The sequence below is a fragment of the Gadus morhua genome, chromosome 15 (genome assembly GCF_902167405.1).
Source record: "Gadus morhua chromosome 15, gadMor3.0, whole genome shotgun sequence".
Classification (NCBI taxonomy): Eukaryota; Metazoa; Chordata; class Actinopteri; order Gadiformes; family Gadidae; genus Gadus; species Gadus morhua.
This window is the reverse complement of record NC_044062.1, coordinates 18658652-18683895: the sequence shown is the minus strand read 5'-3', so window position 1 is coordinate 18683895 and position 25244 is coordinate 18658652. Positions and strand designations below refer to the sequence as shown.

The 25244-nt window shown below is 46.8% G+C and overlaps 3 protein-coding genes across 6 annotated transcripts in view; 1 reads left to right on the top strand and 2 right to left on the bottom strand.

Annotated features, from left to right (window-relative positions):
- The window catches only part of fmn2a (formin 2a), a 48346-nt gene extending 40083 nt beyond the window's left edge, over window positions 1–8263 (top strand). For both annotated transcript variants that reach the window (XM_030378976.1, XM_030378977.1), the window contains exons 14-18: window positions 1185–1277; window positions 4725–4776; window positions 5992–6141; window positions 7202–7283; window positions 7525–8263. In XM_030378976.1, coding sequence (XP_030234836.1) covers window positions 1185–1277; window positions 4725–4776; window positions 5992–6141; window positions 7202–7283; window positions 7525–7551 — 404 coding nt within the window. In that variant the 3' untranslated portion in view covers window positions 7552–8263. The remainder of the gene's footprint in view (window positions 1–1184; window positions 1278–4724; window positions 4777–5991; window positions 6142–7201; window positions 7284–7524) is intronic.
- Window positions 8264–8315: 52 nt separating this feature from the next.
- grem2a (gremlin 2, DAN family BMP antagonist a) lies at window positions 8316–17014 on the bottom strand. Its single transcript, XM_030379006.1, has 2 exons — window positions 16571–17014; window positions 8316–9888 (listed from the first exon to the last, which is right to left on the bottom strand). Exon 2 carries the CDS (start codon window positions 9885–9887, stop codon window positions 9300–9302), a length of 588 nt encoding a protein of 195 aa, XP_030234866.1. The 5' UTR covers window position 9888; window positions 16571–17014; the 3' UTR covers window positions 8316–9299.
- A 957-nt stretch (window positions 17015–17971) lies between these two features.
- rgs7a (regulator of G protein signaling 7a) overlaps window positions 17972–25244 on the bottom strand; it is a 52803-nt gene continuing 45530 nt past the window's right edge. For all 3 annotated transcript variants that reach the window (XM_030378997.1, XM_030378998.1, XM_030378999.1), the window contains 8 exons: window positions 25098–25196; window positions 24276–24337; window positions 23544–23654; window positions 22587–22712; window positions 21327–21513; window positions 20849–20938; window positions 19177–19213; window positions 17972–18951 (listed from right to left, as the gene is read on the bottom strand). In XM_030378997.1, the coding sequence (XP_030234857.1) occupies window positions 19193–19213; window positions 20849–20938; window positions 21327–21513; window positions 22587–22712; window positions 23544–23654; window positions 24276–24337; window positions 25098–25196 (696 nt within the window). In that variant the 3' untranslated portion in view covers window positions 17972–18951; window positions 19177–19192. The remainder of the gene's footprint in view (window positions 18952–19176; window positions 19214–20848; window positions 20939–21326; window positions 21514–22586; window positions 22713–23543; window positions 23655–24275; window positions 24338–25097; window positions 25197–25244) is intronic.

Genomic DNA, 25244 nt, shown 5'->3' with positions numbered 1-25244 from the left:
GCACTCACTCAGCTCCGTGAAGACCACTTTCCCGGCCTTCAGCACCATCACAGGTGGTGGAAAGCTATCGTGAGCTCTGAACCAGTGTTTTGCTGTGTGTGTGTGTGTGTGTGTGTGTGTGTGTGTGTGTGTGTGTGTGTGTGTGTGTGTGTGTGGGGGTGTAGGTGTGTGTGCGTGCCTTTATGTGTGCGTGGGTGTGTGTCCACACATATGAGCGTGTGCAATTAGATTTTCATGTGCAGAGGTGTGCCCTAGACTAGAGCGTAAGTATGCGTGCACATGGGCCGCGCTCCCATCCCTATTGACAGCACACTGGCCTCCTGCATTCAATCACGTTTTATGCGTGCCTACTGGTAAACCAATCAAGACCCCAATCCCCGCTGCCTCGCCAAATATTGTTCCTTACCGCGCGACTATCAATCTTCTGCTTCATCTTTTCGCCGCTCTTTATTTGCCACTCATAAAGATGGGCGGATCGCGGGGGTCAAACGGCAGACCCGCGTCGCCGTCGCCCCCCCCCCCCCCCCCCTTGCCCCACGGTGACGCTGGCTCAGCGGGAACGCTCGCGGCCTGCAGAGCGGCTCTCTGTGGACCTGGCTGAGGTCAGCTGAGCAATCCAACAGACCCCGGGCTTCGATGACGGTTCCCCGAGGAAGGCTTTCCGATAAGTGGGCGTCTCGCGGAAGTGCGCTGCTTGGGTCGAGCCCGACCGGCGGCAAGCAGCCGCCGGTCTCCTCCCCCGTGCACTTTGCGCCCTGTCTTCATAGGAGGTACCATATGGTGCGACCATTACTGTTTGCGCCCCCCACTCCCCCTCCAACCCCCTCCCCGTCCTACTCCGGGGTCCATCAGCGTGAAGCCCATGGGTCCATCCCGGGTCCAGATAGAGCGTGGCGCCCGCTGGGCTCCTCTGGCATCCCATGGCTCATTATGGGTCATTATGGGTCATTATGGCTTTACTCACGCCTAATCAGGAGCCATTCATCAAACGGACCAGAGAGAGAGGAGGGGAGCGAGAGGGTGAGAGACTAAAGGAGGTCAGTGATTTGAGCGCTCACCCCGTTGCTGATTGTGAGGAGTACAGTAAAGCTGTGGTGCTAATGCAGGCCGTGACTCTGTGAGCACTGTAAGCAGATTGTTTTACCGCTCTGATTGTGGTTTGTTTGTGTGTTTTTTGCCTCCAGTTTGCACAGCGCAGACGGAGAAGGTCTGCAAGTCGTCTTCGGAGGAGAATCTCCAGCCCTTTAAGGACGAGATGGAGCAGTTTTTGATACAAGGTCAGTTGAATCTCATAATCACAGACTTTTAGCACTGGTCATTGTTGGACAAGAAATTCTCACTGCCATGGTCTTGCTTTGCACTCATCCGTGGATAACTGAAAACCGAGAGATTAGGAACAACAGTTTAAAGCCAAGAGGCCCTGCATTGTTCAGTAATTCCCACTCATTGATCTGCTAATGCAGATATTGATATAGGCTGCAGATTTCCAATACAAATACTGCATGTAAGCTGTCTGGCAATCTTAGTTTAGCACAAAGCATATGGTGTGGGCCTTTGATCAGAGCCATCCAAGACTTTACAGAATTGAACTCCAATTAACTGGACCCTGACTTTAAGGTTTTATCCCTTCTGCTGTGAAGAAATACATCTGCAGGGGTTAGCCAGGTCTGCTTATCTTGATGTCAGCCTCATAAAGCAACCTCCATTATGCAAATCTGCCATGCAACTTGTTCAATTAGCCACTGTGAGGACAAACTAAGCGATAAGAAAATAATGTATAAAATCATGCCTAGTCTTTATTCAAACTGGAAAAAAATGACTAAAAGAATATGCTTGTACATGTATTGACATACATCTAATCAATCGAAAGTCTATCGGCGGCTATCCTATCTTCTAGTTTGACAAAAGATGACCAGTGTTACCCATTGGAGCTGTTGGGAAAAGGAGCAAGGGAACGCGGCCACCTTTGTCAGCCTATCCCACTTCCCCGGGGGTGTCTGTCATAGCCGCATCTCTCAAAGGAAATCAAACAAACGGAAAAAAAACCTCGCTAAACACAGATCTAATGTTTTGGTGATGGAGGCAAAGGTAGATGATGGATCTAATGGGGGAGCGCTAACATGAATCAATGTCAGCAGAGCTCCCCGGGGCTGCAGCCTTGTTTGTTATCATTACACCTACCAGGCGTGCCTGTTAACAGTAATCCTGTCCCACTCTGCCTGATTACTTCAGCAGCCCACAGTGGGGAGGAATGAAATAGTTTCTCTCCCTGGTTGAGAATTACAAAGTACACTCTGACCACAATCGCTGCTACTGCTATCATTTGATACGAATCTCGGTAAGGCGAGACTCCTGCTCTTGCCTTGTTTGATACGGGAATAGTTCTTGGTTTAAATGGGGGGGGGGAAAAAGGAAGAGCCATAAATCATGGTGAATCTGAACCATTATCAGACGGGCCACGGCATCGCGGGGCCGGAGACGTACATCAAAGGTGTCTCCGTCGGTTTGTTTAGCGTGTTTTATTTTGACATGTCATTTATTGTGTTGCGTGGCCTTTGAGTCTGACTAAACGCACTTGACTGTGACCAATCTGTGCGAGGCGGCCAGCTCATGGGCCTCTTCCCCGACTGCTTTTGTATTCAAATGAGGGGGTAATATATAGCACATGCTCCGTTGCTGTATCCTTCATTGTCCTTGAGTTTGGTCGTTTAAAGGAAGTCTACAGATGAAAGCACGCGTCCCACTCCCCCTGTCTCTTCTCCCGGAGAAATATGGGCCTTTTTCCTCCCTTTGATGTAAACGACGAGAGGTTTGGTCTTGCGAGAGCGCCCAGCGTACGTTTTGTAACGGCGCTATGTGAGGGACGGCTCCAGACTGAATTCTTGGGGTGCCTCCACACAAAAAAAAAAAAAAGAAAAACATCAACAGCCAAATGTCTTATTTTTGTTATTTCTGTAATTTCTTGAAAAACCCTGAGGTTAAACAGTTTCTGGCTCCACCGTTTCAGCCGCTCTTGTTTATTTTCTGACCATGAAACCGACCACAGAATAACAGTGAGAGCGGACATGTTGGAGCTGCGCTGTTTGGTCTAGCTCGATTTTCCCCGCTCGCTTCACAAATTCTCATGCATGCAAGGCTTTGATGGGAGCCTCTGTAAGCGGGGGGGGGGGGGGGGGGAGAGGGGCAGTAGAGAAAGCGAAAAGAAGCCTCGGCCCCATGTGATAATCTGTTTCTGATCGACGTGGAGATTAGCCCGTTTGGTGCCATGCCCTCCCTCCCTGTCATCGAGACGAAGCCCCCGCTTCCTCCTCTGTCACCCACCCAGCGGACCGGCCCGCCGGGTCAGCCTGGGCCGCGGGTACGGGTGCGAGCGACGCCCAACAGCGCCCCGACGTGGACGTGTAGTAGACGAGGATCATTTTTTATTGATCTCCTGCGAGCGATTCACTTTCACCCTCGGGGCGAGAGCGATCAAAGCGCGGCCCCCGATCGCGAAGGCGCTCTCTCCGCAAACAAAAACATCTGCACCGGTTAGCGGCGTGTCATCGTTTGCCCGATGATCTATAGTTAGAGGGAGAGAAGAAGAAGAGGGCCGGCCGCGGATGATTAAGTACACTCCAACAGTGGAGCGAAGGAATGAGACGGTCCCGTCGGAGAGATGTCAGAACCCCCTTCAGATGGCTTCCATTACGCGCAGCAATCAGATATTCCCGGGATAAGAGCGCAGTCCGGAGATCCATGCCAGCAAAGGCTTCCAGTCCCGGTCTACTGTCATGCATCCATGTCCAGGGGAGCCAGGGGGGGGGGGGGGGAGGTCAGGGGTCATTTCTGATCATTTGACAGTTGAAGGCAACATACAAATCATTACATTCAAATACCCCGGAAAGGGGCTCCCTGGGAAATGGTTTTAAGGCCTTGCCTCCCGGACCCTCTAACGCTGCTCCGTGATCCTGTGATCTCTGCAGACGGGCCCGGTCTTTGTCCGATTATTTCTCGACTCAATGTTGTTTCTCGCTTAATGCAGAAAGGAAAGCCGGACAACGTGAGATTAATTAACCTGACATATTCAGTTATAGTGTAGCTGAGACGTCGCGGGAACCATCGCAGTTCACAGCAGTGCTTTGGTATCATAAGTTATTAAAACATAAGCTGAATCCATCCGAGTGTTGTGGCTTGCCTCAAAAGTCATGTCTCTCACTTTTTCTTTGTCTCTCTCTATTCTCTCTCTCTCTCTCTCTCTCTCTCTCTCTCTCTCTCTCTCTCTCTCTCTCTCTCTCTCTCTCTCTCTCTCTCTCTCTCTCTCTCTCTCTCTCTCTCTCTCTCTCTCTCTCTCTCTCTCTCTCTCTCTCTTCCCCCCCCCCCCCCCCCCCCGCCGTCCCCCCTTCCTTCCACATACAGAGAGAGAGTAATCTGTCTCTATTCAAAGTGCCTCGACAAAGGGCCTCTTGTTCAGCAATCTGCTGGGCTCATTTGTCAACGGTGTAACGGTGGACAATCCAACACTTAATAACACTGTGGCTCGCCGCTGACCTTGTGAACGACATTCGGCTGGATACGGGCTGGCATGCGGGCCCCCCCCTGTGTACTGTATGCCTAGTATTTAGAGAAGGTGGCAGACGCGAACCGTCTTCATGACTAATTGTGTGATCCTGCATCCGCTGTCTGGCATCTCCTCTGTAACCTCTCTCCTGCTGTCCTCTCTCACTCTCTCACTCCTCCTGCAGCCAAGACAGAGCTGGAGGCGCAGGAGAAACAGCTCGCGGCCACTGAGGAGATGTAAGAGGCTCTTGATTCTTTGACCCGTGCCCCCTCAATCCCTCCATGTCTTCACCTTTAAAATGTGAATTTATTTATAAATCGTTTTTTTTCCCACAGCAGGAACAAGCCTGTGCCATAATCCTCTTCGCCTCCACCACCCCCCCCCCCCCCCCCCCCTCTCCATTCCACTCTAAGAGTTATCACCCGGCTCCTTTGTCAATATTTGGTTCTCCAGGTTACTCCACCTACGTGTTGGGTGCAGGTCGCGGCGCAGCGCTGTAGGTGGAGGAGACCCCCCCCCCCCCCCCCCCCCCCCCCCCCATGCCGTGTGTCTGTGCTGTTTATCTAAGACCAGCGCTATGAGACAGGCCCTGGCTCCAGGCTTCTGTTAACACTGGCTAGGAATGCGTTCCTATAGCGCACTCCAAACAAAGGAGACCCCAACCTGTCCACCGTATTGATCAACCGCCGCAAATGGCGGCGACGTTTTGTCACTTTCCCGCCTCCGTTGCCTCCTCCTGTTTCTCTTTTGTCTCTGTCTCAGTCTCTCTGTCTCTGTCTATCTCTCTGTCTCTTCGTCTCTCTCTGGCTCTGGCTCTCTCTGTGTGTGTCGGACTGTCTCTCTCTCTCTCTCTCTGTCTCTGTCTCTCTCTCTGTCTCTCTCTCTCTGTCTCTCTCTCTCTCTGTCTCTCAGGTCTCTGCTGTGTGTCTGCTTCCCCCACTCCCTCCCTCCTTCTAACCTTGGACCTTGTGTACATGTCCCCCCCACCGCACCTAACCAATGCATGTGAGGTGACATACAGGCATGTTGCATGTAGACATTACTACTACATGAGATGAGGACATGTAGTAGTAAACCTGAGCAGAGATGTATTTACCTTGACCATGTTGGATTGTCTCTGCTGCACACTGTGTGTGTGTGGCAATACAACTATTCAACATCTCTCAATGCTGGATTTTAACTGAATTAAAAAAGTAAATGTGTATGTGTGTATTTGTTTGTGTTTTATATGCAGCATTGATTTTTGGTAAAAGGCACCATATATTTGTCTTCTGTCTTGCTTATGTTGTTAATGTGTCATCAAATCTCATTAAAAGAGTTCCATTACAGAACCAATCCCCATTCCCCTTAAGCCTTTCCCAATTTGGAAGTGACCTGGTGCAGTTCTGCCTAATCTCAGGCCCTGTGATGATTCAGTGCCCTAAGGTCTCCGCTCACCTCTCTCTCCCCAGCTTCGTGGAGCTCGTGGTGTTCTTCTCGGTGAAGCCCAAGTCGGGCGAGAAGGATGTCTCCCCCAACACGCTGTTCTCCGTGTGGCACGAGTTCACCTCCGACTTCAAGGAGCAGTGGAAGAAGGAGAACAAGACCATTCTGAAGGAGCGGTGAGCAGAACCACCCTTTAACAACCCTTTCCCCCCCGCTCCACCCGAACACCACCGCCACCACTATAGGCTCCCTGACTGCCATTTCCTCCCCTAACGACGCACACATACGTGCCTGCAGCCATGTTCAACCTTAGCCCCCCCCCCCCCCCCCACCCCTCCCCGCGCTCAGGCTAGCTACGCTATCTGCAGGATCTGCGTCATGTGTCTCTATCGTCAGGTATGGTAGACCGTTTTCTCTCGGTCCCCTTAAGAAAATAGCCCGGCAAAAAGTTTGCGCCAATGTTCCTGCAGTTGGACGCCCAGCCGAGCGTGCGTTCCCAAACCATTAATAACATACAGTACATCCCGTGCTCACCGAAGATCCTATCAGAGTCATTCAAATTCATGGAGGGAACAGAGTTGTAATGACCCAAATCCTTCTCCTCACCCCGGTAATGAAAAGAACACATGCAGCATCCAGATAGCTTCCAGTGGTTTGATGGCTCCACAGATACTGGTCCGTATGTAAACGACAGACAAATTGGACCATTATGTCAAATGAAGATTGCAAAATGTGATGTGTTGTTTCTGAAGGCAGCTTGATCGGCCTGAGGTTGCTGGTTCGGTAGGAGAGGCATGAAACAAATTGATGAGGCTTTAACAAGCTGACCTTGTCTGAGACCAGCATCCCCTTTTAATACTCCCGTCTTCATCAGTCCAATCTATTTATCTTGAAAGTATCTCGTTCGGTTGTAATGCTACTCAAACATGCAAAGGTAACCAACAAACATGAATATAATAATGGCAGTGTAAAGGAGATTCTTACGGTGAATATTTATCCAAGATCTTTTTTGCCTTTTTTGTTTAGGGCCACGAAGCACTTAGGAATAATTATAAAAAATTAAAAAGTTAGTTACTTTTCTGTTTTGTTTTCATGTTTTTGCACATTTTCAGGTGTGCGTGTGTGTGTGTGTTTGTTCATGTACGTCTCGTGGCTCTTGGTCAATGACGACTTGTGTCACTCCATCGCTCGCGTTCTAACTGTGTTTATAAAACATTTTTTCCTTTTCTTGTGTAGGGTAAAAATGGCGGAGGAATGTTTCAAACAGGCCAAGGAGAAGGCCGCCTACAGCGTCAAACCTAAACACGCCTCCGGAATAGTACGTTTTACATCGTTATCATCCAGTTATTACCATTGCCGTACTAAGCTAAACATATCCACTCCTTAGCTTTGTGATACCTTTTCATATGTCACATATCATTCTCTTATTTGACTGGCGGCAGCATACAACACTGACGCCTCTCAGAACGCCTCGGCCCTGTGCCTGCGCTAATAGGTTAGCGTCGCTGCCCGCTACTCTGCTGCTAACCAAAAACGTGGATGTGCTCTTTGTCCCACAGAAAGCCAAACTGAGTCAGAAGATTTGAGGCCTGGACTGGGAAGCATCTTTTCCATCGCTGTGCACGAGGTTGAGGAATCCATGTTGTCCCAGTCTGACGTGACCCGTCTTGACACTTCTATAGCTCTGCGTGTTCCTGTGGGCTGGTTTGTGTTGCTTCCAGATCTGCAGGTTGTTGTTGGCACATTCAAAGTAGAAGAGTAATAGAGTGGAATAAAAAGGTGTGAACTTTCTAAGGTTGCCACTATTTTATATGGCTCATAAAATGAGTCGAAGCAGTGTGAAGAAATTATGTATATATATATATATATTTATGAATAGATATAGATATAGCAAAGTAAAGTGGTTGAATTCATGACTTCAAAGAGACTGAATTTCAAAACCTATTATTCAAAACATGAAACAAACACTGGAAAGAAATCATTTTATTGAACATTAGCTGTATTGTGACAATACCACTGGAGCTTTATTCTATATTTTTATTTACAGACTCATAGTGCATAGTAGGTGTTTATGAGCGTATACAATGCCATAACCTTTGTCCTCGGGATTCAGCATACTTTATTACTTAAATCGTCTTTTACCTCCTGGTGTGAATCCACTGATGTTGCTATATGTCTTGCGATATTTTTACGTCATACGTGTTGTCCTTTCCATGTCCAGTCCTGTCCTTTTGGAGCAACAGAATCATTCCTTGTGATCCCACATGAATTTTTATTAAAATGCCTTTGACCGTAAAACTGTATTGTTTAATCTAGTATGGGTTAAATAAAAGAAGAAAAACAAAAGCAGTTATGATATGTATTGTTTTTATTAGTGTTATACAAACAAACCTTTGATCAAAAAGTATATCCACTCAAAAAATCTTAATTGAAATATATTTAATAAACTTTTGACATATATATATATATGTATACACATATTACATTTCATCCCAGCTTACATAATACACTATCTATTTTACTGGCTATAATATTTGTAGCAAAAAGTATACAGAAAAATGTGATTGGCTCTGGCTGTGTTTTTCTTTACTTTTGGTTAAGGCCTTTCCTATAAAGTTAATAGCACCCCTTTGGGGACACTGCAATTCAATTTCGATTTTCTTGCATTTTAAACGGAATAGCTTGTAGCTTGGCTAAGCTTATCACACAAAGATCTGAACACAGGATGAGTAGTAAGTGTCCTATTGGCATTGTGTCATTGCTGCACTATTGACCAGACTATTCTGTTCTAAGCAGTTCAACTTCTCCAAAGGCACCCAGAAATTAGGATATTTTCCATTTGCAGGAGATGCGGTTAGGGGATGTCCTACAATTTTCATTTGAAAATCGAAAACTCTTTCGGAGGGTAACTTTGGTGAAGGGCTTTATAAATAAGTTCACTTAAACTACAAGTTTGGTGCCAGCTTGAATCTGTATCTGTTCACATGAGATGAAACACATTCAAGTGAACGGAACTCAATAGCAATGGGAGTAAGGACGCAACACCGTGAATGTTCAGGACTGTCTGCTTCATCAGTCTTTGAACTCCATCAGAACAGCAACAGTCCGCATAGATCTGCAGGGACCTGTCAAAATTAAAGTCTTATTGTTCTTTATTGAACGGAACTGAATTGATATAGCGACTTCATTTTTCCTTGAAGCTTTGCTTACTATTGAGTCCAGCTAGTGATGCACAAACAGGATCGTCCCAACGACCAGGATTATGTCAAGTGAGACGATCACTCGAACCCCTTGAAAGTGTCGTTAGTTTTCATTCGGGGGGCACCGCTGATTTTCATAATTTCCCTGGGCTGCTCACGTCCACAGACATGCACCGGCACTGCTTGACCCTCTGCACCTTGCGGTGTCTAAAGGGCGGGTCCGAGCCGGGACAGTCCAGCTGCACGGTGAGCTGCGTGACGCGGTGCGGCCTGCAGAAGGAGCAGGACTGGAAGGGCTCCTGCTGGGCCTTGTTGTGGCCTCCTCTCCTGGAGCCGGAGCCTGGGCCTCGAGTTTTGCCCTGGCCCGTGCTAGTGGGGCCCATGTGGCGGGGGATGTAGAAGGAGTTGCACTGGCCGTAGCAGAAGCGGTTGACCACGGTGCGGCTGCGGCAGCCCTCCTCGCTGACCGTCTGCCGGAGGGGCTGCGTCTTGCACCAGTCGCTGCGCAGGTAGCGGCGCTCCGTCACCACCAGGGCCTCGCGGCTGGAGGACAGCACGTCGGGCTTCCGCGGGGGCAGGCGCGCGTGGTGTCGCTCGGACGACAGGTTCCCCTTGGTCTTGTACGGGGACGGGAAGGAGCCCTGGGGGCGGAGCTTCCGGATCTCCGCGGTGATGCAGAGCACGCCCGCCAACAGGACGGGGAAGGCGATTCTCCAAAACATTCTGAAGGGGGGAAAAGGGAGAGAAAAAGTGTTTGTACATTGTGATGTGAGTATTGTACATAGGCCCATTTTGGCCTTCATGCATCTGGTATAACATGATATGATGAGTTGTACACACTTGGTGTACGTGTGTAAACTGAATCGCGCCGTCGGGGACACGCTAACCTGAAAGCTTTTATAATGTCCTTCAGCGAGGAAGAGTCAATCATCGCTGCCGATGTTGCCAATCATTGCTTCCAAGTGCACTCCAAATGTGTATGTATGGTGGAACTACCTCCGCTCGCTCCACGCTCTCTCTCTCTCTCCCTGGACGCTCTAGCCTCCCAGGCCTCGTGGAGGAAATTAATTCATCACTGGGGGGGGCCCCCATTTGTCAGCGTCTCTGTGTCATTACTTCTATTTGCTTTCTTCTCGGCTACACAACTCTTCCATAAATAAACAGAGCACCGGCATCAAAGCGCACACTTAAACACCCATAACGAGAAAGGGAAGTTGATTTTATTGGTCTCGTCGCCGGCTAAAATAATTAGGGCTTTGCTTACGCTAGTCGTGAACTATGCCGCAGATATGTAAACAGGCATTAGAGAGCGCCATCTGCATGTTATTAGGGACGGGGCTGGAGACGGCCTGCCCTTCAGGAGTCCAACCAGAGACTCTGCGGCGGTTGTGTACTGCACGGAGCAACATGAACTGGCGCTGACCTATAATATCCGAGGGTCGACCCATGGGGCCGACGTATGCGTTCAAGCGTGAACACACACCGATCTGTGTGTGCACGTGCCCCAGGCGTACACACACACACACACACACACACACACACACACACACACACACACACACACACACACACACACACACACACACACACAGATAGCCCTTCTTGTCTCCTACTACAGCACAATAAACATGAGCACAAGCACACACGCACACATCGCATTTGTCTCTGTTACAGGAAGAAAGTAGAAAGGTACGAGATGTATTTGTGTTTTATTGGAGTCCAGGCACACAGGCCAAGGAGCAACTTTGTTGTTTAGGGCCGTTCAGGGCCGTGCATGTGTCAGTGCGCAGCGCTGTCAGGGTTCTCTAGCGCCAGCACATTTTTGACCATCACTCAAGCATCTTTCCAGCAGATGTGGCTCTCGCCGAGCGTTGCATGACACAGACTCAGATATTCAGACGGCGAACCAAAACCGCCGAGATGCCAGCGACCGCTCACATTCAACGACATCTCTCTTACTTCTACTGTGCTCTGCACATTTCTCAATATCTGTCCCTCTTTTTCTCTCTTCTGTTCCTTCCCCCCCTTTTTTTTTTCCTGGACCTGGTCTCACTTTGACATGGAACAAATGACTTTATCACGATCGACTTTGTTCTTTACCTCGCCTTTCTTTTTTTCTCTCTCTTCCCGGCCTTGACCCCTCAGGGTCACGGCGGAATGATCCGGAGCCATGCCGGAGGACATCTGACGTCTTTACATCACGGCCCCGGTAATGCAGACAGCAGCTGTTCACCTTTATGGTGTTTTGTACGTCGGACAGAAATGTGCCGCAAGATGAATTCTGCGCTGGCTTTTACTTTTTAACCCCCGTCGAAAAAACCCTGAGTAGGAAATTAAAAAAAAGAGGGTGGAGGTTTGCCAAGGGCTGGTTTTCCATGTTAGGTTCTCAAGAGAATGTGCTCCTTCACTCATTCTGCAGCCCAGTCTCGATCCCGTACAGAACGACGGAACCATACCGACTTTTAGAGGTGCTGCCACGGAGTCAGATGTGTTCAGCAGAGACTTGGAACTCAGATTGACAGCAGGGCTCTTGTTCAGACTCGGCCAAACTATCAGATTTAGGGACCCTGCGACCAAAGGTGCGGGGGCGACCGGAGCTCCTGGCCCGAGGCAGCGCAGGATGTCCAAGGCACCAGGCTCGTGACTAATGGCTTTGGAGAAATCACCTTCTGCAACCAGAGCACCGTAGGAGTGGGTATGGCTTTCAGGCCAAAGATAACTACACACAACCACACACACAGAAACACACACACACACACACACACACACACACACACACACACACACACACACACACACACACACACACACACACACACACACACACACAGACAGAGACAGACACACCGACACACACACACATGCACACAGACATGCACACCGACACAAACACACACACACACGCACACAGACATACACACCGACACAAACACACACACACACGCACACAGACATACACACCCACACACACATGCACACGCGCACACACACACACACACACACACACACACACACACACACACACACACATACAGAGACACACAGACGCAGGCTCAAACAATGCAGGAAGAGTTATGACAGTGGAGACCCTCTGCTCCTTCCCTCCTCCCAGCCACCCACTGAACGAGTGAGGGGTCTCGACCCCCACTCCATCTTCCCCCCGCGCCACCCCTCTGTCTACAACACGGCTATTAGTCACAGCCAGCAGTGTCCCTTGACCGCTGACTGCACATCAAGAAACCATCGTACCTTGGGCCGACACCCTTGTGCTGACCACCAGAAGCCACCCCACCCCCAGTGCCTCTTTACTGTTGTTGAACCATAATCATATCCATAGTGCTGTGGTTGAGTTACGGAGCCCAGGGGAGGGTTTGGTACCAGGGGGGGACGATCAGCTGATCCCACTGTAGAAAGGCGGGGGGGCATGACGGATGATCCCCCCCCCCATCTCCCCCCCACATCCATCTCCTTCTCCTCCAAACTCTGAGGGACCCGAGTATGACAGGACGGAGCCTGCAGCGCGACCATCATCAATCTCAGTGGCCGGACTAGACCGGCTTTCTGCAATGGCTTGACACATGGGAGGGATGGGGAGAGACTGGGGAGGGACTGGGTCGCCTGGTCTCAGATGGTGGGGGGGTGCTGGTTTTAAGGGTCAGGGAGATTGAGAGAGAGACAGAGAGGGGTCGTGGGGGAGGGTAATGAACTTACTGTTTTAAGCTGTATTCCTCTCTACTTCTATTGATCTCTCTCCCTCTCTCTCTCTCTCTCTCTCTCTCTCTCTCTCTCTCTCTCTCTCTCTCTCTCTCTCACTCTCTCTCTCTCTCTCTCTCTCTCTCTCTCTCTCTCTCTCTCTCTCTCTCTCTCTCTCTCTCTCTCTCTCTCTCTCTCTCTCTCTCTCTCTCACACAGCTCATCTCAGAATCCATCTTCCGTTCTCTTTTTTTCATGGATTTTCTAACTTTCTCTATGGTTATCTCCGTTGTCAGATATTTGTCACTTTCTCTCTCCCCCTCCCTCACTCTTTCTTTCTGTCTCTGACATACGCTAGTAATCAGGAATGGGTGGAGACAGAAGGAGACTGTGGTTTCTCGTGTCGAAGCTCAGACAGACTCGCACCATATCTTTCATTCTGAAAACAAAACACGTCCATAAACACAATCCTACACTCTGACCACCGCCACAAGTACTCTGAGGAGCGTTTCTTTTTACTGAACTGTGGCAGACCAAAAGTTCCAAATTTCAATACTCTAATGAAATTATAAATACCAGAAATAAATAAGGGGACCGCTTGGAGACTGCTGAGCTAGACACCATTTGCTCGCTGAAAATAGCTGTTATTATCCAGCGGAATGTGTGTCTGTTTCCATCCGTCGGTTGGAAACACATTGTAGTACACCAAGTCACCCCCCCGATTACAGCTCCGGGGTCTCCGAGCGAAAACAAAAACTCGCTTAATGACCACCTCTGCTCTCGTGCTCGTTTTGTGTTTCCGAAATCGTTCAGTGAAAATATTCTATAATTTCTGGACTTTCACATGTAGACGATAATGTGCACTCCAGCGCTACCGCTAAGCCTGCTGAAAGATTTTCCCAGCGTGTCTTCAAAGGCAGGTTAAAACAAACAAAACCTGATGCCTCAATTATAGGTGCGTCACTGTGTCTCATACTCAGACTGCTAAGTGCAGTTAATTACAGTAGAACAGCGTTTAATTCACCATGCAGCTTAAACACTGTTAAAACACACACACACACACACACACACACACACACACACACACACACACACACACAAACACACACACACACACACACACACACACACACACACACACACACACACACACACACACACGTACAGACGAACACAGACGTGCACACCCACACACTCCATCACTCACTCAGTCACACATGCACACACAAGCACACACACACACACATGCATGCCAACATACAAATGTCCATACATATACACACTTACACACGGATGCATTCCCAACATTCACACATACAGACACACGCACATACACACGGGAAAATGTGCCTACACATATATACGTGACCACACAGATGCAAACTGACAGCATATATATACACAGTACATGTATTTCAAATAGGCCTATATAGGTGTGTGTATTTATGATCATATAACTATTTATATAGTATAAATAGAAACATAGGAGAGAGAGACAGCAGGGACAAAAGGCGGAGGGGGAGAGAGAGAGACAGAGACCGAGAGAGAGAATAACAGTGCAGTGTGGCTAGGGGCCCTATGGTCTTTGGTTTCGTTCACACTGTGCGAGGGACCGCCAGTGTTTTCACTTGGAGCCCATTACACCGAGAGTGCAACCATGTCATTATCTGCCTTGGCGGACTCTCACTCTCCTAAACGGGGCTCTGCTGCCGGCTCATTAACAGTTGTGGAAAAAGAGAATCCGGGTGCAAATGTGCATCATGGCAGCGCCGCGGGCCCTGGGCTGATTCAGGCCGTTTGTCACCACGATCCATCTTAATAATGACTCTTCGCTCCGACACGATACTTACCCAGATGGGGGTGGTGGGGTTTGGGGTTAAAGTGGGGGCTGCTCTGATGCGCTGCACCCTGTAGGGGGCGTAGGGGCGGGGCTGAGGCAGATCAGTGATGGGGTTGGTGTTGTGTGCTCGTGGTAATGGTTGTGTTGCTAATTGAAGCTATGGGGATGATGGTGTTGATAGGTGAGAGAGGTTCTGAGAAGAGTGGAGTCTTTTTTGGCACCAGATTCATCAGATTCATCAAATCAAGTCTTCTATCATGCTGTGTGTGTGTGTGTGTGTGTGTGTGTGTGTGTGTGTGTGTGTGTGTGTGTGTGTGTGTGTTTGTGTGTGTGTTTGGTGTGTGTGTTGTGTTGTGTCCTCTGGGACTTTAGAGGGGACACGGTGGTGCGGTCAACAGAGCACTAACATAGATTAGAAGGGCAGCTTCCCGCCATCGACCAGACAAAAACACACACGCATACACACATACAAACACCGGTGAACACATTCACACACACAAACACACACAAACACACTGATACACATGTACACACACAAACACACACACACACACACACACACAAACACACACACACACACACACACACACACACACACACACACACACACACACACACACACACACACACACACACACACACACACACCCACATACACACAAAGAAACACTGATAAACACGTTCACAGAAACAAACACACACACTGATACAAACGTTCACAAAAACATACATTCACACACACACAAACACACCTTCACACACACATTCATACACACAGACACACACACATGCACACAGACACACTCCTGGCTCAAACTCACACGTATACACGGGTTCATGCACACAAACGCACGTATATGCACAAATGGTATTCTGTTAAAAGGTACACATGCATAGGAAAAAAAATTCAGTTAACTATAAGATATAACTTCTTCCTCTGCCAGATACACACACAAATAATACAGATTTATAATGCCCTTGAGATATATTTGTCAAAAACTTCACATTTAACTGTCATACTTAACAGCTTACACTCAACGTTGACTAATTCTCCTGCACGCAATGCTAATTCACCCAAACCTCCGCTTCGCTGCTAATTATAGTCAGTTAGATGGCGCTTTTATTCGAAATGCCATGCACTGCCTTAAAGGCTTGGGTTGTTTATGTATTTATTTAATTGTGTTGTTTTTTCTTTACTTTAGGCGTCGCCAGGGAGAGCCTTAGCCATGGCACAGACAGTGTTAGCAAGATGTTGTACAACTAGTGTCTATCAAATGACACACCACACTCCCTTAGGCATCCATCCATTCACTAACAAACTGAGGCTCCCATTCACTTCATGATCCACACTGTTCCCCTACAAGTACATGCATCTCCACATCTAAATAGTTATCTCAATAAGTGAATGATATTGTTATAGATTATAATGTATTGATTCAACATAATAACTATACAATTATGTGTTTTTATGTATATGTATTAGCATATATTATATTATTGCACAGAAACGTGTTACGCTGTTATATTTTGATAAATAATGTTTTATTATTGGCCAATTAATTGTCATTATGTAGCGCTATGCCTCTAGTTGTTTTTTTTGTATTAGTCTGCATAAGGATTTAATTACAAAACATTTATGAACTGGAACAAACAGTCTTCATGTTAGAATAAACCCAGCAAATACTGTTATGGGTGATTTTATTTGTCTATTTATTTTTATTGACACAATTGTATTCCTAGATTTTATGTTGGAAAATGAAATCCAGAAACTAACAAAGTTAGTTCCGAAATTTTTTGTGGAAGTAAAACCAATATGATTTGCATGTGTGCGTCTGAAGTATCAGGGCATCAGTGATACTATTTGGAGACCTACCTCTTTCTCTCAGCTGGCTAGGTACTAGGATGATACGGTCTCGAGTCAAGGAGAGAAGGCCACCCTGGATGGTCCTCGCGACCGCTCCCAGCCTGCGGTTTCCATGGCAACGTGTGATCCGTAGTATCCCTGTCAGCGTTGGTCCTCGCTCGCTCTCTTCTCCTCCTCCTGAACGCTGAAAATGTCAGACTTGTATAAAACTCTCCATTTTCCAGAAGCGTCTCCTCGCAAATCGGACCCTCTGGTCTCTCTCAGGTTTTATTTTATATACCGAGGGGATGTTTTGTTGGAAGTTGCTGTCAGTAAGTAGGAGCCCTATAATATCAGAGTCCCGTGGAGACTGGAGCTGTGGTCTGAGTCTATGAGAGTGCTCGCGCGTCTCACTGTAGTACTTGTCTTACTTGACCCCCCTCCCCAACCACCACCTTCCTCCACTCCCTCCTCAAGACGGGGAGGAGGGCTTCTCCTATTGGCCCACAGTGCGACTCAACCCAGAGCCACACTTATTATTACTACATTAAGGTCTCCAGCCCCCCCCCCCATCCACCCCCCCATGTTTCCTTCTCTCCGGGCATCCCCTCTCGAGCGTCTTCCCCGTGTGTGTTTGTATCAGCCCTGTTTCTTTGTGGGGGGTTTACTCCTTTCTCAACGAATAAAGCAGATCATGGTATAATTATATTCTGCCTGATTTAGGCAAACTTGAGGCCGCTAGACAACCGTTCATTAATCTTTTTTTTCCTTCTATATATGACCTTTGAAAGCACTGACATATCTTTTCACAAACAATGCACTTTATCACGAACAACCAAAAAAACAAAGGTCTAACTGTCAATCTATCGTCTGCCTATGGGATCAATTGAGTGACCACACTTTGACATTAGAAGGGTTTAAATAGACACGCGGCCACAACGCATGAATCACTGCATGGTTGCGCCCAGTGACGCTGACGGGAGGCTTAGAAAGTGCTCGCATTATTCACGTTTCTAGACGCAACATTGACGCCGTTTGTCTGGTGCGGTTCATTTTAACACGCACACACTAAAGAGTGATGCCTCGGCAGGACGAGGAAACCCGCAGATGAGCTAAAGCGGAATACATTAATACAATAGATGGACGGAAAAACAAAAAATTCAGTAGACCAGAAAACTATCAAACTTCACTTAAATGCGCTACTATAAAGAAGTCTGTCACAATGCGTCACAGTGCCCTGGCTTCAACTGATCCCTGCTTTAGGGAAATGATATGTTGCCACCTAGTGGTATTAGGCTTACGTGCACACTGTTATACAGTAAAAATAGAAGTAGAGTATATTAACCACAGATGCTTTTAGATGTAATTAGTTAACATGTTACATATTGAAAAAGGAAGCTAAGAACGTCAAAATACAAGCCAGAACAAGAAAACAGATCAAGGGGCCAACTTTAATAATACATTTTAAGTAAAAGTGTCTTTAAATATGTTATAAAAATAAATGCAGAAGAGAATAACAAATAATTACGTTCTACATAAGACAATAGACATTTTTCATTGAATGGACTTTACAAGTGCAATTAATACCGTATGTGCTAAGTATTGAAGTGCAGTAAAAGTAACGCAATGCAAAATAAATGGCCAATAAATAATCATATATATTTCTATGTATATATATTGTATATGCATACCATACAACACCTCCCATTGCGTATTTTGCGATCTCAGACAGTGAACAATGATGACATATTGGTAAGATTCCTTTTTTTTACTTTAAGTTGGCATTTTCTTATTTTTTTCAACAGCTAGTTTTTTTTTCATCTTTTCTGTCCAACATCGTAATTTCCGGCTCGAGTCGAAAAAAAAAAGCGGCAAACTGTTTGCGTCCGATTCCTGTCTCGATGTCTGGAACTTAAATCTGCTTGCCGTTTCTCGAAGTTCGCCAGTTAGTTTATTTTTTACACATTTTTTGTATTATTTTCACCAGATTTGGCAATGTTTGTCCTTTCAAAGAAAGAAAACAATAGACTGTAAATTCATCGGGTGCTTAGAGGAGAGACAGAGAGGCAGAGAGGAGGAGGATCTCCGCTGGATCCCGGTCTCCACGGACATGCAAACATCTGATGGATGAGTCCGGACAATGGTCTCGCTCAGCCCCACAGTGAGGAGGGGAGAGAGACACAGAGAGACACAGGGAGAGAGAGAGAGAGAGAGAGAGAGAGAGAGAGAGAGAGAGAGAGAGAGAGAGAGAGAGAGACAGAGAGAGAGAGAGAGAGAGAGAGAGAGAGAGAGAGAGAGAGAGAGAGAGAGAGAGAGCGAGAGAGAGAGAGAGAGAGAGAGAGAGAGAGATTGCGTTGGTTGTAGCATGATGGCACAAGAATCTTCTGTCTCTTCGGTGGTGGGAGGTTCCCCTGAACGAGGAGGGAATGAATGGAGAGGATAGCGAAGAGAAGGAGAACCATTTGACTAGCATTCATTTCCGAATTTATTCTTGATCCTAAAATAATTCGCAGTTCAAACGCTAAGTTTTCACGTGTCACTTTAAATGTGTTAGAGGCACTAAAAGGGTCACGAGACACTTCAGTTGCACACTATACTATAAATACTAACATTGAACGTAAAATGTTCTACTTTACCTGGAAGCAAAATCCTTCAGAACAAGTTCTTACTTTTCTGTGGAGGCAGGGAGAGATAACAGTATTAGACATTTGTTTTTAAAGTTACACTTTAAGACATAAAGAGAGAGTGTGGGTCCAAACCAATATCCGAAACCACTTTGCTTTTAAGTAGCCCTGCCTTGCAAAATAAATGCCAAGAACAAACACATCTGAAACAATTATAAACTTTCACAAGCTGTATCAATCGATTCCCAAGTGTTTTTTTTTACCTCATAGGTTTGTATTTACCTCAGTAAATACATAGTTCTGCCTGGACCAATATCACATGCAATAAAAAACAATCAAAACAACATTTTGAGCCACAGCCACAACACTGTTTCTAAAGTATGTTTGTGTGAAAATGAAGGACATATGAAAGCATGAGGAAAGGGCGTGGTCTTAGTGAGTCCCCCTCTAAGCTATAACAGGTAAGCGAGGAGCAGTAGGACCTTAAGGGAAACGGGTCATTAAGAGGCACAACACAGGTCAGGAGGAGCAGCAGTCCACAGGCATGCGTTGTTTTCTATCACACCACGCCCACAGCATGTGCGGTTACCATGGCTCGAGTGAACTTGTCACATGACGCTCTACGCTGCTGAAGCACTCCCGACTTATGGGAGGAAGAACACGGGAAATGACAAAGACAAGAAAGTAAATCAGAAATGATATGATATCTGATAGCTGATGTAGCTGTAGAGCCATAACTTGAGCTAATACATGGGTGGTGTTTTAAATGATAGGGGCATGTTTACTATTTAAAAGACGCTTTACTCAAAAGCGGCTTATAGTGAATAGTGAAGATACATGCCATTTAGGAGCAAGTAGTGGGTTAGGCATCCAGCTCAAGTCACGTCAATTTAATTTGTATAGCCCTTAATCACACTCGGTCTCAGAGGGCTTTACAGGACATATGTTTATCACGCCTCCCTACAGAGCAAGGATAATAAATGAATTGTCAATGAAGAAGCCTCTAGAAGGAATGCATAGTGAGGGATCCCTCCTTCTATGGATGGTTAGGAGGGCAATGAGTGTCCTAATTGATATACATTATGGCAGCAATACAAGCAAACAGGAGGCCTACAGGTTGAATGCGGTCATTGGGGTTCAAACCCATTACAGCTGGGAGTTGCCCAACACCTCAACATAACAAAAGTAGAACAACTATATATTAGAACTACAAAAAAAAGTTCTGGTTGTACCAAACAGCGTCACAACCGAGGCCTGTTGGTCATTCCAAAGGTGGAGCTGTCATTCAAAACAAGGAGGTGCCATTCACAACTCGGTGGTGTCATTCACAACTAGGAGGTGTCATTCACAACTCGGTGGTGTCATTTAATACTAGGAGGTGTCATTCACAACTAGGAGGTGTCATTTAATACTAGGAGGTGTCATTTAATACTAGGAGGTGTCATTCACAACTAGGAGGTGTCATTCACAACTAGGAGGTGTCATTTAATACTAGGAGGTGTCATTCACAACTAGGAGGTGTCATTCACAACTAGGAGGTGTCATTCAACACTAGGAGGTGTCATTCACAACTAGGAGGTGTCATTCAACACTAGGAGGTGTCAATCAAAGCTAGGAGGTGCCATTCCAAACAAGGAGGTGTCATTCAATACGAGCCATGGTGTGTGAGAGAGTGGCGCTTCACCTTCTTCTTGGCTTGTAATAGCTCCTGGTAGGCACTAGAACGGATGAAGCGACTGTAGGAATCGCTCTTCATCAGCTTGTAGATGTGCTCCTGTCATTAGAGAGGGTGATCAGCACCCAAACGTATTCGGTGACTCAAGTTCACTGTTATACTAATTGGCTATGAGGATACCGTGGGGACTAGGATGGCATTTCTGAAATATAAATACTTAACTTATAATAATGATACACATTTTGGCTAAAACTAAAATACTATTTTAGAACTAAACGATAAAATACAAAAGGAAATTAATTTTATATAATTGAGCAATACATTGAAATAATTGTAAGGTTTAGACAAAAGTAGGCTTTAACAGCCTTTTATAATTCTGAATAATTCTATCCAAGTCTATTGGTGTATGTCTAAAATAGTAACAATTGAGGATAGCAGGATAAAACCCTCCGCTGCATTCTTTAATCCAATCTCGTAACCAGCTGACCTGCGCGTCCTCAAAGGCGTAGCGGCCGGGGTCTTTGACATTCTGGGTGGTCTTTGCGTAGCTCTTGGAGTCCACGTTGATGGCACTGGGCGCCCCGGAGGCCAGGAACTCCTGCCATATCTCCTGCACCCGGCTGGGGACCTCTCTGATGGGACGCTTCTTCAGCTCCTGGACGGCCAACCAGAATCTGCAGAATGACGTCACATGGCCTCATGATGTCAGAGGCTAGGGTTGGGAGCCTGGGTCGGTGTCATCAGCCACATCCAGTCAGCGCCGGTCCCTCTGCTATCCCTCTCTCTGGCCTCTCGCCGATTAGCCCATGCAATCTAAACCAATGTCAGCTCCTTCCTATCTTCCTTCTCCCGCCGCTAAAACCATTGAGCTGAACCCGACGTCGCTCCCTCTTAAGCCCCGCCCTCACGCCGATATCCACCCATTCCGACCACCTTTTTCCCCGGGTTTCTCCATGTTGAGATGAGGCCAACTGCCAGCCAGGTTAGCTACGTCACAGTAACAGCATGGGGCGTCGGGCTGGATGTCAACGCAGAGCCGCTACAGGATGGATCGGGCTGAATGGCTTGAGAGGTAGACATGTAAATAGGTGGAGCCTAATATAGACACAGGGATGTATTTGCCAAACCACTGCGGTGGATGTGCTGCACAATGTGTTCTGACTGTGAGCTCGGTGATCTGCCCGGGGCTGCAGTATAGAGGATTTTGGTGCACACATTTATTTTATTTGCAGAGGAGGATTCTGGTTGTCATAGGGATCCAACGTCTGGAAGCTAGTCTCTCTTCAATTCAGCTTTGAGCTGAATATTGTTATTAAAAATAGAAGTTAACAACTATGGCTAACAACTATGTTAACAGGTAACAATAGCTCATCAATGAACAAGTGTTTTTTGGAGTGGAAGTAAGTTTTAGTGAAATTCGACAGTGACCTTGAATTTGCATTGAACAGATGCAATGCTGGCTGTAACCACTAGAGGGCGGTGAGGAGGCATTCGAATCCTGTTGCTATACAGGCCAAAGCTGTGTGTGTGTGCGTGTCATAATGTGTGTGTGTGCGTGTGTGTGTGTATGTGTGTGTGTGTATGTGTGCGTGTGTGTGTGTATGTGTGTGTGTGTATGTGTGTGTGTGTGTGTGTATGTGTGTGTGTGTGTGTGTGTGTGTGTGTGTGTGTGTGTGTGTGTGTGTGTGTGTGTGTGTGTGTGTGTGTGTGTGTGTGTGTGCGTGTGTGTGTTCCACCACTGCCTCACCTTAGGTTCTCTGAGCTGAACTCTGACTCCAGGAACTTGAGGAATTGTTCTCTGCCAATGGGGTCTTTGAGGACTTCATCTATCCCGAAAGCCCACCTCTTGACTCTCTGCTGGCCCGGCTCCTTACTGGGGAAGGGAGACTTTATTTAAGTATTTAGTGGTATTTATAGTTATATAAGTACAAAGCACAGAAATACTCATAGTAGTATTAACAATAATCATAAAAATAGTATAGTTCAAATATGTTTGGGAACAAAATATATGCTGCGCGCTAATCTTACCAATCAATTAATCAATGAACCATTATATTCAACCCGGTCTCACGAAAAGTCGTGACACTGTCACGTTATTTAATCTATTGAAACGTGATCAGGATCACGTATTTTCAAAATTTCCGTGTTTTAAAGCACAAATTTCCGGCCGTGGTGCAAACAATATTATTCAAGAGTTATAATCAAGCCCAACACATCAATATTAGTGACAACCCATTAAATACGATATGATTTCTAGATGTCATGGCAACGTCCGCTCGCGACACTGGACTTGCGAGGCGTCGACGCGGACTTTCATTCACATAACCAAAAACAAGACAGTAGATGGCTAGATAAAATAAACATCAAGACATACAGCGCACCTGCATTTAATATATCCGTGAATTGTCACAATTTCTCAGAATCAAAGGTGAAAGTAGAAACGGGTGGCCTAAAGCTGTCATATTGTTCACAGACAAGTTTAAGTAGAAATGGGTGGCCAAAAGCTGTCATATTGTTAGTTATCATTGACTTGAAATACATGGGTTTGAAATTTGTGCTGTAAAACACGAAAATTTTGAAAATACGTGATCCTGATCACGTTTCAATAGATTAAATAAATTAATGACAGTGTCACGACTTTTCGTGAGACCGGGTTGTTATATTGTACAAGGACACACACAAACTCACACACTCAGACACACACCTGGCTTCTAGCTCCCAGATGGCGTTGTCATCTGATATCCAGGGGTTGGAGGGGTCTGACGGCGTCAGGAACGGGTCGTATTCAATGTACTGCTCCGTGTAAGCCAGCAAGCTGACACCAGAACACAAACAACACATGTTCAACAACATGCCCTGGAATGTCTCAGCAGGCGGGGGGCCGGGCTTCACTCCAATCATTCATCATTTCAATTAAACAAATTTTTGAATTCTATATTGCATGTTTCATCTCTGATGTATGGTGTATACAGCGGGTGAGAACAAGTGTGTGTAATACACAGGGGTGGATTCATGAAGCGAATACATCGCTCTACAACCCCCCCACCCCCCCTCCTCCTTAACCTTTACCCAGATGGACGGACAAAAGTCAGGAAAGGTGTGACCCTGCTTCTTGAATGGAAGGCCATGACAATTAGTCAACCAAGTTGTACAGCCCCCCCTTCCCCACACACACACGCTTGCTTTCAGAGCAGAACAACGACAGATGTGAAATCATTGTGCGTGTGTGTGTGTGTGTGTGTGTGTGTGTGCCCCCACTCCAAGGGCCGCCACTGACACCCGCTGAGGACACCCGCTGGGATCCAATCGCAGCCCAAGGTCGCGACGGCGGGAACGCTCTCCGTTCCCACGGCAACACCGGCGGGCCGTTTAAGGGACTCGATAAACAGATCGATGGGCAAACTGAATCAAGATGCACGGAGGGAACATTGCTCACCTCTCTGCCACTTTGGACATCTTCAGTCGATGCCGGTCTAATTGCACTTGCCAAAAGGTGATCTGAAAGCAGAGCAGACAGGTGTTAGCATACAGTGTGAGGCTGACTGACTGACTGGAGGACAGTCCGTCTGGCTGAGGACCAGAGAGGCACACAGTCATTCTTAAAGCTATTCATGTATTCTTTTGTGTTTCGGGTAAGCCAACATTGTTTTGGAATATATATATAATTTTTTGAATGCAATTTCGAAATTAATTGGTTTAATCGTTGTACTGTGAAAGGCATTGTAATCAGCCACACAGCACAGCGCATTGTAAAATTATGACAATGAAAATAATATAAATTAATAGCAGAGCAGTGGTGCTCCTATAATTACATATTGTAATTATTGTTTAACGCAATTGTGTTTATTCTGTTTCATTTATCATTCTCTATCCCCTACTCTAGCTGGTTACTCAGAGCCAGCCAAGCAAACGTTATTTAAAATGGGATTAACAACAAAAACCGACAAATGAGAACCCCCACGGTTGTAAACCCAAAATAAGAATAGCTCAATTCACCTGAGCTACGCCACACCAGAGCTACGTCCTCGATTCTCATTGGCTGTTAGCATCGTCATTCATAGGAGTGGCGATGATAACAGCCAATGAGAATCGAGTCTGGGGTTTATTCGAGACTTTGCCCGGCATTAACTCCCTCTCTGTAGGACGAGTCCCATGGTGACGCAGTGCAAGCGAACGGAAGGGTCCGAGACTCGTCCGGCCTCTACTCAGGGGCCTCTACTCTGGGGCCCCCGGTGTGCAGGGAGCTGTGGTCCAGAACCTGTTCCTGCAGCTCCTCCTCTGTGGGCTGCTTGGCCTCCGGGGCCGGCGTGTGGGTCGGGCTGTGGCTCCGCACGTCATTCTGGAGCCCGTAAACAGACTGAGAGGAAAAAATGAATGGAATGAGTCGTGGTGTTTTTATTCAGAC